The 18,001-nt window shown below is 44.5% G+C and overlaps 1 protein-coding gene across 1 annotated transcript in view; it reads left to right on the plus strand.

The window, feature by feature from the left end:
* Positions 1-18,001, plus strand: part of LOC135557609 (androgen-induced gene 1 protein-like) — a 63,819-nt gene that overhangs the window by 11,556 nt on the left and 34,262 nt on the right. Inside the window, exon 2 of the mRNA XM_064991048.1 lies at positions 6,537-6,692. Coding sequence (XP_064847120.1) covers positions 6,537-6,692 — 156 coding nt within the window. The remainder of the gene's footprint in view (positions 1-6,536; positions 6,693-18,001) is intronic.

Genomic DNA, 18,001 nt, shown 5'->3' on the forward strand with positions numbered 1-18,001 from the left:
CCAGGATCGCGGTACTTCCCTGGGACAGGGGAAGGTCAGTGAGGAAGTCCACCGACAAGCGTGACCACGGCCGTTGTGGAACGGGGAGGGGCTGTAACTTTCCTCTAGGAAGGTGTCGAGGAGCCTTGCGCACACTGCGCACACTGAGCAGTTGGAGACATAAAACCTCACATCCTTCGACAACGTGGGCCACCAGTATCTCCCCCTAAGACTCCGCACTGTCCTCCCGATGCCAGGATGACCCGAGGAGCCCAACGAATCAATCTGTCATGGACACCCGCGGCACGTACTGAGCCCCCGCTGGACACTGAGGGGGGGCAGGCTCCAACCGTAATGCCCTCTCTATCTCCGCGTCCACCTCCCATACCACCGGTGCCATGAGACGTGAAGATGGAATGATGGGAGTCGGCTCGATGGACCGCTCCTCGGTATCATATAGGCAGGACAGCGCGTCGGCTTTAGTGTTCTGGGAGCCTGGACGGTATGAGATGGTGAAGCAGAACCGGGTAAAGTACATGGCCCATCTAGCCTGACGTGGATTCATTCTCCTCGCTACCTGGATATACTCGAGATTACGAAGGTCAGTCCAGATGAGAAAAGGGTGCTTAGCCCGCTCAAGCCAATGTCTCCACACCTTCAGAGTCTTGACTATAGCTAACTCCCGGTCTCCCACGTTATAGTTTTGCTCCACTGGGCCGAACTTCTTTGAAAAAAAAGTACAAGGGCAGAGCTTTGGTGGCTCGCCTGAGCGCTGGGACAGCACGTCCCCGACCCCCGCCTCGGACACATCCACCTCCACTATGAACGCTAAAGAGGGGTCCGGATGAGCCAACTCTGGCGCATTGGTGAACAGCCCCTTCAGATGACTAAAAGCTCTGCCCGCCTCTGCTGACAAGCGCAAGCACGCCGGTCCTCCCTTCAGCAGTGAGGCAATGGCAGCAGCCACCTGACCAAAACCCCGGATAAACCTCCGGTAGTAATTGGCAAACCCTAAAAACCGCTGCATCTCTTTTACCACGGTCGGAGTCGGCCAATTACGCACGGCTGTAACGTGGTCACACTCCATCACCATCACAACGGCTTGTTTGGAGAACACCCATTTCTCAGCCTTGACATACAGGTCATGCTCCAGCAGTCGCCCAAGTACCTTACGCACCAGAGACACGTGCGCGGCGCGTGTGGCATAATAGATCAAGATGTCATCGATGTACACTACCACTCCCTGCCCGTGCAGTTCTCAGAGAATGTTGTCTATGAAAGATTGGAAGACGGCTGGAGCATTCTTCAATCTATATGGCATGACGAGGTACTCATGCGCTTTTCCACTCATCTCCTCCCTGGATACGCACCAGGTTATACGCACTCCTCAGGTCCAGTTTTGTGAAGAAACGCGCCCCGTGAAATGATTCCAACGCCGTAGCGATGAGAGGTAGTGGGTAACTAAACCCCACTGTGATTGAATTTAGACCTCTATAATCAATGCACGGACGCAGACCTCCCTCCTTCATCACAAAAAAAGAAGCTAGAGGAGACGGGTGACGTGGAGGGCCGAATGTACCCCTGCCCCAGAGATTCAGTGACATATGTCTCCATAGCCACTGTCTCATCCTGGGACAATGGGTACACGTGACTCCTAGGAAGTGCAGCATTCTCCAGGAGGTTTATCGCGCAATCCCCTCGACGATGGGGTGGTAATTGGGTCACCTTCTTCATACATAAGGCGATAGCCAAATCAGCATATTCAGAGGGTATGCGCACGGTGGAGACCTGGTCTGGACACTCCACCATAGTCCCACCTACGGAAACTCCTATACACCTGCCTGAACACTCCTCTGTCCACCCTCGAAGAGCCCCCTGTCTCCATGAAATCACCGGGTTGTGATGAGCTAGCCATGGAATTCCCAGCACCACTGGAAACGCAGGTGAATCAATAAGGAATAGACTAATCCGTTCCTTATGACCCCCCTGCGTTACCATGTCCAGTGGCACCGTGGCCTCCCTGACCAGCACTGACCCTAATGGTCGGCTATCTAAGGAGTGCACGGGGAAAGGTTGGTCTAACGACACTAAGGGAATCCCTAGCCTTAGTGCGAGCCCATGATCCATAAAGTTCCCAGCTGCGCCTGAATCGACTAGCGCCTTATGCTGTAGAGAGGGAGAAAACCCGGGGAAAGAGGTTAGCACAAACATATAGCCGACAGGAAGCTCTGGGTGAGTCTGGTGCAGACTCACCTGGGGTGAACGAGTAGTGCTCCGCCTGCCCTCCCGACTCCCAGACGAGCTCCTCCAGCACCGGTCGGCTGTGTGTCCTCGCCGACCACAACTGGTGCAGGAGGAAACTCCTCCTCCGGTCCCCCTCGATGCAGCCCCCCCTAACTCCATGGGGATGGGAGCAGGAGGGCCTGGGGGTGGAATCAACAAGGCCCATTCCGGACGCCTGCGGGCAGCCAGCAGGTTGTCCAGACGAATGGACATGTCCATCAGTTCATCCAATGAGAGAGTAGTGTCCCGACACACTAGCTCCCTGCGGACGTCCTCCCTGAGGCTACAACGGAAGTGATCCATCAAGGCCCTGTCGTTCCACCCTGCTCCTGCGGCCAAGGTCCGGAACTCCAGGGCAAAGTCCTGCATGCTCCTTGTCTCCTGTCGCAGGTGGAACAGCCGTTCACCCGCCGCTCGGCCCTCCGGTGGGTGATCGAACACAGCCCGGAATCGGCGGGTGAACTCGGGGTAGTGATCTCTCGCCGAGTCGTGTCGGTCCATCGCCGGGTCGGTCCATCCTCTCCATCATTTGATCCATGGCGGACCCAATCCGGTGAAGAACGGTGGTGTGATGGAGGACCCTCTCCTCCATCGATGGGAGAGGAGGTGTGGCTGCTCCTGCTGATTCCATATTAACAGGTGCGGGATTCTGTCATGGCTGGCTAGGTGTGTAGAGAGGAATCAGGCGCAGAGAGCAGAGAGGTCCAGGGGAAAAGTGCACTTTAATACGGCACCAAAATGAAATGCCCGACACGCAGGGCGCAAACACTGACCAACCCAAAACAAGGTCCAGAGCACTAACAACACCAACGATACAACGTGAACATCAAAATAATAACGCACAACAAAGGGCCGGGTTCCATACGCTAAATAGGGAAGAACATCAGGCATACAAAAAATAGGAACAGGTGTAACAAATGAGACAAAACTAACCGAAAAGAAAAAGGGATTGGTGGCAGCTAGTAGGCCGGTGACTACGACCACCAAGCACCACCTGAACAGGCGGGGGAGCCAACTTCGGTGGGAGTCGTGACAAGTCCCCCAGTTTAGGGAACCAAAAGAATTGGGAAAAATGTACTTGTGTATGTGTATTAAAGTTGGAAAAAGTTAAGTATTTGGTCCCATATTCATAGCACACAATGACTACAGATGCACAAGTATCATACCCCCTCCCAAAACTGCTAACCTCCCCTGTTATTGTAATGGTGAGAGGTTAGCATGTCTTGGGGGTATGATATGGAATGCTAACCTCCCCTGTTATTGTAATGGTGAGAGGTTAGCATGTCTTGGGGGTATGATATAAAATGCTAACCTCCCCTGTTATTGTAATGGTGAGAGGTTAGCATGTCTTGGGGGTATGATATAAAATGCTAACCTCCCCTGTTATTGTAATGGTGAGAGGTTAGCATGTCTTGGGGGTATGATATAAAATGCTAACCTCCCCTGTTATTATAATGGTGAGAGGTTAGCATGTCTTGGGGGTATGATATAAAATGTTAACCTCCCCTGTTATTGTAATGGTGAGAGGTTAGCATGTCTTGGGGGTATGATATAAAATGTTAACCTCCCCTGTTATTGTAATGGTGAGAGGTTAGCATGTCTTGGGGGTATGATATAAAATGCTAACCTCCCCTGTTATTATAATGGTGAGAGGTTAGCATGTCTTGGGGGTATGATGTTTGTGCATCTGTAACTTTCTCACTCATCATTATTCACGATTCATTCACGATTATCTATAATCATTGCCGCATCCACATGAATGTAGAAGTGTTTAGAAACATATTCTATTCTTATTTACAATAAAAGTAACCCCAAAATTATACAATACATTATTTACCATTCACAACATAATCTGAAACACAACTAAAACAAACAGCAAATGCATCCTACAAGTTTGTAGAGTCACAAGCTTTATGTAGTCATTGCATGCTATGAATATGTGACCAAATACTTAATTTTCTACTACTTTAATACACATATAAGATCATTTGTCCCAATACTTTTGTTCCTCTAAAATGTGGGGACTATGTGCAAAAAGTGCTGTAATTTATGTACAGTTCACCCGATATGAGTGAAAATACACTCAAATTAAAGCTGACAGTCTGCACTTTAAACTCATCGTCATTGTATAATTTCAAATTCGAAGTGCTGGAGTACAGAGGCAAAACAAATTATCACTCTCCCAACTCTTTTGGAGCTCACTGTATTAATGTATTGTAGATATCTTTTTAAGGATTACTATGTTTTTCATGAATATAATGTGATGTAAATATTTGAAGCTACTGTGCTCTTGAGAGATGAGGAACTACTGATTTTGTGACCCAAAATTATCAACCATTTCCTGGTTGCTAAAATTCGAATAGTTTGCCTAATTTCAGTTTGTGATAAAACAAGCAATGGATCGTGTAGAGAATCATTGTACCATCTAAACCGCTGTGAATATATATTTTCATTACACCAAAAATATAGTATTTTAGTATTTTCTTTCAGCTGTTTGAAGCAAAACTGTACAAAACTGAAAGTAAAAGACTCAAAAACAAAACTTAAGAACGGGAAGCATAGAAATAGAGCACATTGAACAGATCTACCACTTCTTAGACTTGCTTTCAATGAGAATGACAAATCTATAACTCAGATTTCTATGTGAATTGGGTCAGGTCGCCCAAAAAGTTACATATTGCAGCTTTAAAGACATGCTTTGGTACTTTGGCGACTTGTAAGCATTTTTTGTAAACCTTACGCTTTGGACGGGATGTGTCAATGTGTATTTCATACATGCACAATCTATGAGCAGAATTACCGTTTTACCTCAATTAGTGTCACGGATCCCGCCGGAACATTAATTGCGCACACCTGGCCCCTATTCCCACTGATTGTATTTGTATATATATATATGTGCCTTTTGTTCACCATGGTGCTGTCGATTATTGTTATTATGTCCGTTGGTTGTGTGAGTACTTGTGCTGTGTGGTTTGGCTTTCGTGCCATTGTGGATTGCGCAGATGATTACAGGTCTCGTCCCGTGTGTTAATCTTTGTGCGTTTGTGCTATTTATTCGAGGTACTCCTCGCTCTTTTGTTTGGGTTTCAACCCTGTGTTTTGTGTACGTGTTTGTTTGGTTTTTGTCCCCGTGTCTTTACACCGCTCGCCCTAATTTTGGGTGTAATAATAAACCTTATTACGCATTCCTGCTTCTGTCTCCCGATCCTTCATGCCAAAGTGACAGAATAATGTACCATAAAAGGAGACAGCAGGAATAGCCCCTCTGACGACCCTGCGACTGGTCCGTCCGGCACTTACGGGACTTCGGCAGCTGCAACTGGTTCTTCTGACTTCGCCACAACTGGCCCGTCTGACGCCGCCACAACCGGTCCGTCCGACGCCGTCGCAACTTTGGCAGCCGCAACTGGCACATCACGATGACGGCGCAACTTCGGCAGCTGCATCTGGTCCTGATTGACCCACACTGCATTCCTGTGATCGTCCTCGAGGCCGGTGTCATCGCGCTGCTGGTGCAGATCCCTCTGGAACTTTCATTATGCACACCTGCCCCCTATTCCCACTGATTAGTACCTGCATAAGTGTGGCCTTTGGTTTCCATTGGGCTGTCCATTATTGTTACAATGTCCGTTGGTGCGTGTGAGTACCTATGCTGTGTGTTCTGGCTTTCGTGCCTTTGTGGATTGCGCAGATTACGGGTCTCGTCCTGTGTGTTAATCATTGTGCGCTAGTGTTATTTATTCGAGGTACTCCTCGCTCTTTTGTTTTCGGTTTCTACCCTGTGTTTTGTTATGTGTTTGTTTGCTCTTCGTCCCCGTGCCTTTGCACGGCACACCGTAATGTGGGCTTAATTTTAAAAAAATATTACGCATTCCTGTGTCTGTCTCCCGACTCATTCATACCTACGTGACAATTATCCACAAAATCCTTAGTTTGAAAGCAACTGTTTTGCCCCACGTGGGCCAGCTTTAGGCCCTTGCCATTTGAGGAACAGCTAGCTAGATGCACACACAGTAGAGCAAGAGGGAGAGCAATGGCGTGGTGCACATATCCATAATTTTCGAGAACTACTTTTGGCACCTGTGCGCTACTTTCAGAATTACTAAAGTATCGGTGAATCCCTTTAAAATGTGCAGAAAATGCTTTTCTGTGACTACTCCTGGAGCAGCTATACTTTAAAAAAAGCACAAACTATTATGTACTCTGTGTGTGGCTGATCTGTCTGGAAGTACACATGATGTGATCTACATGTGTCTTCTCCTCCCCTGTTCTAGGTTATCCAGGCAGTGTTCTTTGGCGTGTGTGTGCTGACAGACCTGTCCAGCCTGCTGACCAAGGGAAGTGAGAGCCAGGAGCAGGAGAGGCAGCTTAGGAAGCTCATTGGCCTGAGGGACTGGATGATGGCCGTGCTGGCCTTCCCTGTTGGAGTGGTAAGTAGTAGTCACAACACAACGTGAGGCCTAGGGCATTGGAGTCTGCTCTCAGATCTGTTTGTGGTATATCGCCAACTCAATGACGATTGGTGTATAGCACACACAGATCTGGGACTAGGTTATAGCACAAAATCTGAAAGTTAGTTCAAGGAGAAATGAGCAAAAAACACTCTCTGAATGTTCTACATTGTAAATAAATTATGTTTCTTACACTGACTGTCTAGATGCTTGAAACCACAGATCCACAACAAACAGATGCTTCCATTCTCATTGCCTTTTCAAGCATTATTCATGGGTAAAATTAAGATTTAAAAAAATTAAGATATTTGAACAAACAAATGCACCCGAATTAGCTACGTAACGATTCACCCGATTCAATTGTTTAAGATGCATGTCACCAATTCTAACCTTACTAATCACCAGTTCAGTTTTTTTTGCTTCATATTACATTCTTTCTAAAAAAATATCTAATCTTTTGTGACAAATGATGCTTCTTCTGTTTCAGTGTCGAAATGCATGTAACTGTGTTGATCTACAAGTAATTTTACATGCCTAACAACACCAGACAATATCAGGAGCCTAGTCAAATTTCGCACTGTGCCCAGCTTCACGGGCTGACCAATGCGAGGTAGGCGGCCTGTTCCTGATCTTGCCCATCTGCGTGGCACCTTCAGCATACAAATGCTAAAATGGCTTGTGTGGTATTAGGCTTTATTAGTTGTGTAACAACCTAAGTCATTTGCTAGGTTATTGTTATCTATGAGCCATTGAAAATGGTGTTTTACCAGAATTAAAGTAAACTACCAAAGACAACTTTCATCTGGCAATAGCCTACCTGCTGAACAGGGCTTACAATAGCTGTTATTTTGATTGTCCAGGTTCAGCAATAGTTTTGATAGTTTTGCTTTAAACAATAGTTGTATATGTTCATTTTTAAATATATACGGTAGAGTGAATCGTTTCATAACAAGCAATCACTTTTGCGAGGTGAACTGTATGGCCGAATTGAAAGAAGAGAACATCTCTGTAAATACTTCTAAACGGTCAAAACCATTGAGATGGGGGTGAAATCCAAAGTTGTGCCTGACTATGTCATAGCTCATTTGTAAACAATAATTATTGATATATTACCAGTGGTGTAGTGCTATTTTTTTAGGTGAGGAAGAGCATTTTTCCTCAAAGATTGTACCGACAGATGTAGCCAATTTAATAGCCTATCATTATAGAAAATGCATATGCTCCTTCGATAGCTAGGTCTGCATGTGCCCACACATATTGTCTCAAGAAAATGTTCTATTTGTAATACCCTCAAACACCAAGTTAGGCATAGGCTACCTAATTTCAAAATAGGCCATCATCACTGTCCATCGTAAATTATAATTCTTCACATTTTACAAGTTTTACATTTTACTTCCAAACTGCATCTCCATGTTAATAATTTGATTGATCTCAATCAGCTTCATGCATTTAGATCTTCTTGAATTACTGTTTCATGAGCGAATTAGAGCAGATGATGTTAACAAACTATTAGCCTTTCTTGTATTTTGTTTCAATCAAACCATATGTCCTGTCTAGTGGCACAGTTTTGGCACATTATATTTTTTTGTCTGACTATTCAGCTTCAGCTCACCATCCTGAAATCTCATTAGAAATTAAGAGGTGTTTTTGGTGGAACAGTAAACGTTGAAGGCCTATGCTATGGTATTATATATGGTTATGTTATGTAAAATGTGAATTCATCATTATGTGATCTTGCGAGACATTGATTCAGCTTTGATCTGACTTTACTAAACGAGCACCATTGTGAGAAGTGATGATCTTATGTTATAATAATAATAAAATATTACTATTATTATTATTAAGAGATGAGAAGGACTATTAGGCGTAGGCAACAGATCGTGATGAGTGTTATATTAAGCGATTGGAGCGCCCTTCGGGGTGCTGAAAGGACAGCGCCAGGATTGCGTAATGATGTTAAAGAAGTTGAACCAACTTGTGGTGCTGAAGGATAGCGCTGCCATTTGGTTCAGGAACAACAATAATTTGCAGTAGGCCTATAGCCTAATAGGCCTGTGACTATATGGTATAGCTATTTGTAGGCTATAGCCTAATGTAAATACAAATACATATAGTGTAACGGTTCTCGTCTGTCGAAGGAGAAGCGGACCAAAATGCAGCGTGGTGGTTATTCATGTTCTTTAATAAAATGAACTAGACATGAAATAACGAACAAAAACAAAGAACGAACGCGAAAACCTATACAGCCTATCTGGTGAACACAAACACAGAGACAGGAACAATCACCCACGAAATACTCAGAGAATATGGCTGCCTAAATATGGTTCCCAATTAGAGACAACGATAAACACCTGCCTCTGATTGAGAACCACTCTAGACAGCCATAGACTATGCTAGATACCCCCACTAAACCACACACCCAATACCTAACAAAACCCCAAGACAAAACACACCACAATAAACCCATATCACACCCTGGCCTGACCAAATAAATAAAGACAAACACAATATATTTCGACCAGGGCGTGACATATAGCTTAATATCATTACACTGTTTGCGATTAGAGCTTTATTGTGTGTTGGCATTTTCATTGTATTGTGTACCTTACACACAGCATCATAAATAAACTTTGATTTGATTAGCTTAAACCCATGGTTACAATATACCCTATTACAGAATAAAACAGAGGTGAACTATCACTTCATAGAATTTATTTGCATAGATTAAACATGCTATCAAATAAATTGACCAAGTAGTGAACATGAACCATTACTACGTAGACAGGAAATTCATTATGAAACAGCCATAAAATCAAAATGTTGGTGTGGCGTATTCATGCATCTCAATAAACTAGAAGCTTAATGCATTGTTACCTCCAACTTGGACCAATTTACAATTCACATTCCTGACTGACATACTAAGCTAGAACAGGCCCTGCATCTCAGCCAATAGTCAATATAGGTTAAAGATCCAAAGCAGGGCTACAGCAACTTCCAGACAGGGTCCGGCTTTACAGTGGCCACTCTGGTTTGGGTGTCCTCGGCAGAATGGTACCACTGTAACCAAGTGGTCGCATATTGTTCCGGGTTCCACTGTGCAAGAGGGGTCCGCTTTTGTGAACATCAAGGCAGACACACAGTGAATTTTTTAAATTTTTTCAACTTTCTGATTGGCCGAAATGGTCAATCCGACGGGCCTCCGCAGTGCACACACACAGCCTATAGTTTTTCCTCATTCTCACCACCACCAGAGAGAAGACAGGGGAGAAACCACCATTCACCTCTAGGCTGCTATACATATTTATTTGGTTTGTCATTCTATCGTTTTTCATAGAGTTTTAGTGGTAATTAAATATAATTTATAATTCATTTTCCAGAAATAGTTTTATCAGCTCCGTGTATTCTCAAATTGAAAAAAGTGAGGGCAGCACTACTCCCCTGTACATTACTAGCTCAAACACTTAATCTGCAAAAATTAATAGTTAATTAGTGGGTGATGGTAATTTCAAAACCAAAGTGGGGAGACAAAAAACAGGCTACATTGCCCCCTCTAATCTGGTAGTGGGGTGGTACAGTAGATGCCTAGTCTCCTGTATGACTCAGCTCAGGTACCTACATAGTACATGCACCATAGACAACTGGTCAAACATATAATTTGGAAATTTTGCACAGAAAATCTTTCCAGGTTTTTCTTTTTAAGAGTTATTGCATTTTTTTTTTGCGAAAGAAGAAGAGTTGACAGAACTTAATTGAAGCATTCATTCTATCTTTATGACATTTATGACATTGTGTTGAGCAAAGGTTTATATCATTTCTAGGACAACATATGACAGAAGAGAAGCTGCATGTATCTAATTACAGTACAAACAAATTGACAAACAAATAGCCATACTAAAATGTCGGAAATTATAAGCAGAAACATATACTATCTACAGTGCATTTGGAAAGTATTCAGACCCTTTCCCTTTTTCCAAATCTTGTTCTGTTACAGCCTTGTAAAAAATAGATTACATTATTATTTTCCCTCATCAATCTACACACAATACTTCACAATGACTAAGCAAAAATAGATTTTTAGAATTATTTGCAAATGTATTAAAAATAAAAAACAGAAATACCATATTTACATAAGTATTCAGACCCTTTGCTATGAGACTCGAAATTGAGCTCAGGTGCATCCCATGTCCATTGATCATCCTTGAGATGTTTCTACAAGTTTATTGGAGTCCACCTGTGGTAATTTCAATTGATTGGACGTAATTTGGAAAGGCACACACCTTTATACATAAAGGTCCCACAGTTGACAGTGCATGTCACAGCAAAAACCAAGCCATGAGGTCGAAGGAGTTATCCGTAGAGCTCCGAGACAGGATTGTGTTAAGGCACAGATCTGGGCCAGGGTACCAAAAAATGTCTGCACCATTGAAGGTCCCCAAGAACATAGTGGTCTCCATCCGTGTTAAATGGAAGAAATTTGAAGACTCTTCCAAGAGCTGGCCGCCCGGCCAAACTGAGCAATCGGGGAGGTAACCAAGAACCTGATGGTCACTCTGACAGAGCTCCAGAGTTCCTCTGTGGAGGTGGGAGAACCTTAAAGAAGGATAACCATCTCTGCAGCACTCCACCAATCAGGCCTTTATGGTAGAGTAGCCACTCCTCAGTGAAAGGCAAATGACAGCCCGCTTTGAGGTTGCCAAAAGGCACCTAAAAGACTCTCAGACCATGAGAAACAAGATTCTCTGGTGTGATGAAACCAAGATTGAACTATTTGTCCTAAATGCCAAGCGTCAGGGACTGGGAGACTAGTCAGAATCGAGGGAAAGATGAACGAAGGAAAGTACAGCTAGATCTTTGATGAAAACCTGCTCCATGGGCTCAGGACCTCAGACTGGGGCAAAGGTTCACCTTCCAACAGCACAACAACCCTAAGCACACAGCCAAGAAAACGCAGGAGGGGTTTTGGGACAAGTCCCTGAATGTCCTTGAGTGGCCCAGCCAGAGCCCGGACTTGAACATCTCTGGAGAGACCTGGAAAAAGCTGTGCAGTGAAAAAAAAGGAGGAAAAAATAATAAAGCTGTAACATAACAAAATTTAGAAAAAGTCAAGTGATCTGAATACTTTCCAAATGCACTGTAAATCAAAAAAATCCTGCACCCCCTGTCAAAAAATCCTTCTGCCGTCTGACTGTAGCCTACACCGCATTTTCTATATTTTCGGATTAGGGTTCGGTCTACATATAGTTGGGCGGTTGCCGATGGGTTATTCCATATCTCGCATTTTCCGTAATTGACACATATGCTTCGCTTTTCAACTAGCTAAAAGCTAGCTAGTTCGAGTCTGACTGTACAGTACTTCTGTTTGTACTACTGCACGGTAAAACAATGCACGAGTTGAAAATATCGAACGCATGCAGTACACAGAACGCACCGCAGCCTAGTGCGGCACCCCCATTCTTCCACGAGAAATTCCATCATTTGGAGAACCTCTCCAAAATCTCACATAAGTGTTCAATTGGGTTGAGATCTGGTGACTGAGAAGGCCATGGCATATGATTTACAATGTTTTCATGCTCACCAAACAATTAATTGACCATTCGTGCCCTGTGGATGGGGGAATTGTCATCCTATGGGGGAATAGTATGGTAGCCAAAATAATGTCCAAAATAATGGCTTGCCCAGCATTTTTATACATGATCCTAAGCATGATGGGATGTTAATTCCTTAATTAACTCAGGAACCACACCTGTGTTGAAGCACCTGATTTCAATATACTTTGTATCCCTCATTTACTCAAATGTTTCCATTATGTTGGCAGTTACCTGTATATGAGAAATAGAACCGAAACTCAACAGCTCCAGACCTAATAACCTATAAACAAGTGTCTGTTTTCCTCCTACCTCGCCAGACAAATGCTAGTCTTTAGTCTATATGTAGGTCAGCCAAATCTAGGGTTGTCTCAGACCTCGCAGGTGAAACAGCAAGGCTGGTGTAAAGGAAAAGTCCCCTAGCTAGTGGACACTGTCAGCATTCTTTCCCTGCTGCATACCGCTGCCTGTGGCCTATCCTGGACTGCACTGTCCTCTGGGAGGGCCTTTGCATAAGCCTAGTAGGGACACCGACACACATTGTCTTGGATGCAGCACGGCCAATTTGCTTTGCAAATGCCAAGTCATCTATCTGGCTGGGTGTCATGCCGTGGCCTTGGAGGCAACGGGCAGCGAGTAGCGGGACCAGAGGGCTGAGCCCTGGGAGAAAAAGGAAACACTGCATGTTTGTCTTACTTTTATATGCCCTTGTGTCCGTGATGGCCATCTGATAATTACTCGGAAAATATTTAAATTGGTTCTTTGCTACTGCCTCTTTTCCTGTTAGCAGGGAGAGGTGATGTTTTAGTTTTATATAGTGAGGTGGTGGTGGTGAGGGGCCAGGATGCCCAGGCAGCAGGTGCTGAGGGGTTCATACAGGGATGTGAATTTATAAAGTACTGGGTAAATATTTGAATTATAGTGGAAAGGTACTGGTTGCTAGTATACAGTTTTTCTTCCAGGCCTCAAGCCAAAAGAGAGGGAAATAAATTAATTTGTACTAACTTTGGCTTAGTAACTGTGTAATAAGGAAGAACATTGCATGTCGTGTCATCATCATGATATCTATTTTTTACCATGACCTACAGTGCCTTCGGAAAGTATTCAGACCTCTTGACTGTTTCCACATTTTGTTACGTTACAGCCTTATTCTAAAATGGATTCAATTGTTTCCCCCCCTCATCAATCTACACACACTACCCCATAACGACAAAGCAAAAAACAGGTTTAGACATTTTTGCTGAAATATAAATAAGAAAAAAATTAAATACAAAATGTACATAAGTATTCAGACCCTTTACTCAGTACTTTGTTGAAGCCTTGAGTCTTCTTGGGTATGACGCTACAAGCTTGGCACACCTGTACTTGAGGATTTTCTTCCATTGTTCTCTGCAGATCTTCTCAAGCTCTGTCAGGTTGGATGTGGAGCGTTGCTGCACAGCTATTTTCAGGTCTCTCCAGAGATGTTCGATAGGGTTCAAGTCCGGGTTCTGGCTGGGCCACTCAAGGACATTAAGAGACTTGTCCCGAAGCCACTCCTGCGTTGCCTTGGCTGTGTGCTTAGGGTTGTTGTCCTGTTGGAAGGTGAACCTTAGCCCCAGTCTGAGGTCCTGAGCGCTCTGAAGCAGATTTTCATCAAGGATCTCTCTGTACTTTGCTCCGTTCATCTTTGATTTCATCAGACCAGAGAATCTTGTTTCTCATGGTCTGAGAGTCTTTAGGTGCCTTTTGGCAAACTCCAAGCGGGTAGTCGTGTGCCTTTAACTAAGGAGTGGCTTCTGTCTGGCCACACTACAATAAAGGCCTGATTGGTGGAGTACTGCAGAGATGGTTGTCCTTCTGGAAGGTTCATCCATCTCCACAAGAGAACTCTAGAGCTCAGATTTACCATCGGGTTCTTGTTCACCTCCCTGACAAAGGCTTTTCTCTCCCGATTGCTCAGTTTGGCCAGGCGGCCAGCTCTAGGAAAAGTCTTGGTGGTTCCAAACTTCTTCTTTAAGAATGATGGAGACCACTGTGTTTTTGGGGACCTACAATGCAGCAGCTGTTTTTTGGTACCCTTTCCCAGATCTGTGCCTCGACACAATGCTGTCTTGAAGCTCTACAGACAATTCCTTTGACCTCATGGTTTGGTGTTTGCTCTGACATGCACTGTCAACTGTGGGACCTTACATAGACAAGCTTGTGCCTCTCCAAATCATGTCCAATCAATTGAATTTACCACAGGTGGACTCCATGCAAGTTGTTGAAACATCTGAAGGATGATGAATGGAAACAGAATGCACCTGAGCTCAATTTCGAGTTTCATAGAAAAGGGTCTGAATACTAATATTAATAAGGTATCTGTTTTTTATTTTAATACATTTGCAAAAATGTCTAAACCTCTATTCACTTTGTAATTATGGGATATTGTGTGTAGATTGATGAGGAACATTTGTAATTGATTTTAGAATAAGGCTGTAACGTGACAAAATGTGGAGAAAGTCAAGGGGTTTGAATACTTTCCGAAGGCATTGTATACTGAAATAGGGACATGCATGTTATATACATGACAGGCCCTGCTTACCAGAGATCATGTGGTGTGTGCTGTGACCTGTGTTCTTCTGCGTAGGTAGGCTGTAAGACATGAGTCATCAGAGCAGCAGAGCGGAGAGAGCGAGACGACGCGCTGCTCCTTAGATATCCTCCTAGAAACTAGGGACCAGTTGCTACACTCTTAGAAAAAACACGTACCTCTGTGTAAAGGGTTATACCTGGAACCAAAAAGGGTTCTTCATAGGGTTCACCTATGGGGACAGCTGAAGAGCCCTTTTATCGTCACCGTCACAGAGCAGTGCAGTGTATGATGAGCCACTTGGCACCAGTCCCTGTCTGAGAGTTAGCCACACAGTTCAGTTTACACACCACACAATGGATGTCATGTGCACCGCAGCTAATGCCGGGAAATGAGCTCTCATTAGCGTTGATGCTGGATAATGGTAATATGTGTGTATCTGTAGTCTGCATGCTGCTCTGGTTTGTGTGTGTGTGTGTGTGTATTCTCCCTGCATTGGCCAGGTGTGAATGTATCCCTGGCAGGGTCGAGCGCACCCCTCCATTCTTCCCACCTCTCCACATGATGATGAAAGAGGAGTGTGTGCCATCAGGGCACAATAGCGGGGACGTTTCACATGCATCCATCTGAGGCGCAGATGGCAGACCAGGTAATTCCATCCCCCTCGGCTGGGCTGTGGATGGTTTGGCTCCTGGACAGGCCTAGAGGCCCCTTACGGGGCCAGGTGTGGTTTCCCTACGGACCCGACGACATGGAGCCCATGCAGCTAAAAAGGCTGAGGGTGTGGAAATGTGAAATGTCTAAATAAACTACCTGTGTCAGACTGAATCCATTTACTCACACTCTGCACCTCGGAGAGGAAATAAGAAATTCTGTTTCTCACTTTCGAGGGTCTGTAATAAGCTGCTCCCTCAGAGTCAATGCTCTCCATTCAGCAGGCCTGCCTGCTTGCTGTGGCCTTGTAGTGCAGCCTGTTTATTTGGCCACAGTGGCAAGAGACTTACGGGAAATCGTAGATCCAGCTAAATAATGTGAGTACAAAGCAAAACAGGATTCTGTCAAATCCCTAATCGAGGTCGATTAATGCAAATAGGTTGGGTAGTTTGGTAGGGTCGGGAGCAGTTACAACTGTCTGGATCAGAAGGATTACAGGCAGCACTGGAATTCTTTCATCGAGGAAGCTGCTCCACTCCACAGAGCTGGAACTTCAAATGCCCCTTTTCAAAGCCTGTACACTCGACAGTAACATGCTTGTTTTTGCTGTGCATTTGATCTCCTCACAAGCTTACTGCTGTCCTTCTTACAGGAGGCATACAGGGCTGGTGGAGAAGCGTCGGGATAAGAGACAAGGAGCGGCGAAGAAGTCACCTCTTAGGGATTAATTATGGTATGCTGATATTAAAACATTAGCCCCAGAACTGTCGCTTCGCTTCGCTTCGCCTCACCCGGCATGGCAGGCTTTATTGCTAGCTCGCCTCGGTGTTAGTCGGAGAGTGCCAGGCAACCTGGATGAAGGAGATAGCTAGTGCTCAGGTCAGAGGCTGACATCTTTATGCTCCAGCACTGGTCCTTAGAGGGGCAGACTGTGGGGGCAACAGGGTCAAGCTCAACCCAGGCCAGGCCAAGCAGGAAACCTCAGGGAGAGACAAGAGAAGAGCCAGGCCACAGAACCAGTGGATTTCCTGGGTATATGATGACCTGAGGTGAATGGCGTGTCCAGAGGGCATAAAACAAGGGCGGAAAATGGTCTGGAAAACCCCAATAGACCATTACATTGCCTGTCAAATTATGAACATACTGTATTTGACTGAAAATATAATGTACTTAGATTTGTATTTGTATTACACTCATAGCTATTATGCATATCTCTTTTGTGGATAGCTTGACCTATATTATCTTGGGATAACATGGGCAGCATGTAAACATTCATGGTTATTTGACCCCCTGGACCAAAAGCTTCTCTGGCTCTCTGTGATATACATCCAAGTGGGCATACGACCTGATAAAGACGTATTTTTCTGGTTGAAATCTGGTCGGGACGTCTATAACTCGATCACAACCAGATTAAGACCTCTTTTCCATGATGTCTTTTTGACGTCATGAAAAATAAATCTTATTTTGGTTGAAATATGTTTTTTCATTCAAATCTGATTGAACAACTGATCAGTTATCTTAATGCTACTCAATTAATAGACACCAATATATATAAATATGCACAGTGCATTCGGAAAGTATTCAGACCCCAGACCCTTTCAGCATTTTGTTACGTTACAGCCTTATTCTAAAATGGATTACATTGTTTCCCCTCATCAATCTACACATAATGGAAAAGCTAAAACTTTTTACAAATTTTAGCAAAATGTATACCCCCCCCAGAAATATCACATTTACATAAATATTCAGACCCTTTACTCAGTACTCTGTTGAAATACCTTTGGCCGCGATTACAACCTCAAGTCTTCTTGGGTATGATGCTTGGCACACCTGTATTTGGAGAGTTTCTCCCATTCTTCTCTGCAGATCCTCTCAAGCTCTGATCCTCTCAAGCTCTGTCAGGTTGGATGGGTAGCATTGCTGCACAGCCATTTCTCTCCAGATCCATTTCTCTCCAGGTCTCTCCAGATGTTCGACAGGGTTCAAGTCCGGGCTCTGGCTGGGCCACTCAAGGACATTAAGAGACTTGTCTCAAAGCCACTCCTGCATTGCCTTGGGTGTGAGCAAGGGGTTGCTGTCCTGTTGGAAGGTGAACCTTAGCCACAGTCTGAGGACCTGAGTGCTCTGGAGCAGGTTTTCATCAAGGATCTCTCTGTACTTTGCTCCGTTCATCTTTCCCGCAATCCTGACTATTCTCCCTGCTGCTGCAAAACATCCCCACAGCATGACGCTACCACCACCATGCTTCACCGAAGGGATTGTGCCAGGTTTCTTCCAGACGTGACGCTTGGTATTCAGGCCAAAGAGTTCAAACTTGGTTTCATCAGACCGGAGAATCTTGTTTCTCATGGTCTGAGAGTATTTAGGTGCCTTTTGGCAAACTCCAAGCGGGTAGTCATGTGCCTTTAACTAAGGAGTGGCTTCTGTCTGGCCACACTACAATAAATGCCTAATTGGTGGAGTACTGCAGAGATGGTTGTCCTTCTGGAAGGTTC

This window comes from Oncorhynchus masou, chromosome 16, assembly GCF_036934945.1.
Source record: "Oncorhynchus masou masou isolate Uvic2021 chromosome 16, UVic_Omas_1.1, whole genome shotgun sequence".
Lineage (NCBI taxonomy): Eukaryota > Metazoa > Chordata > Actinopteri > Salmoniformes > Salmonidae > Oncorhynchus > Oncorhynchus masou.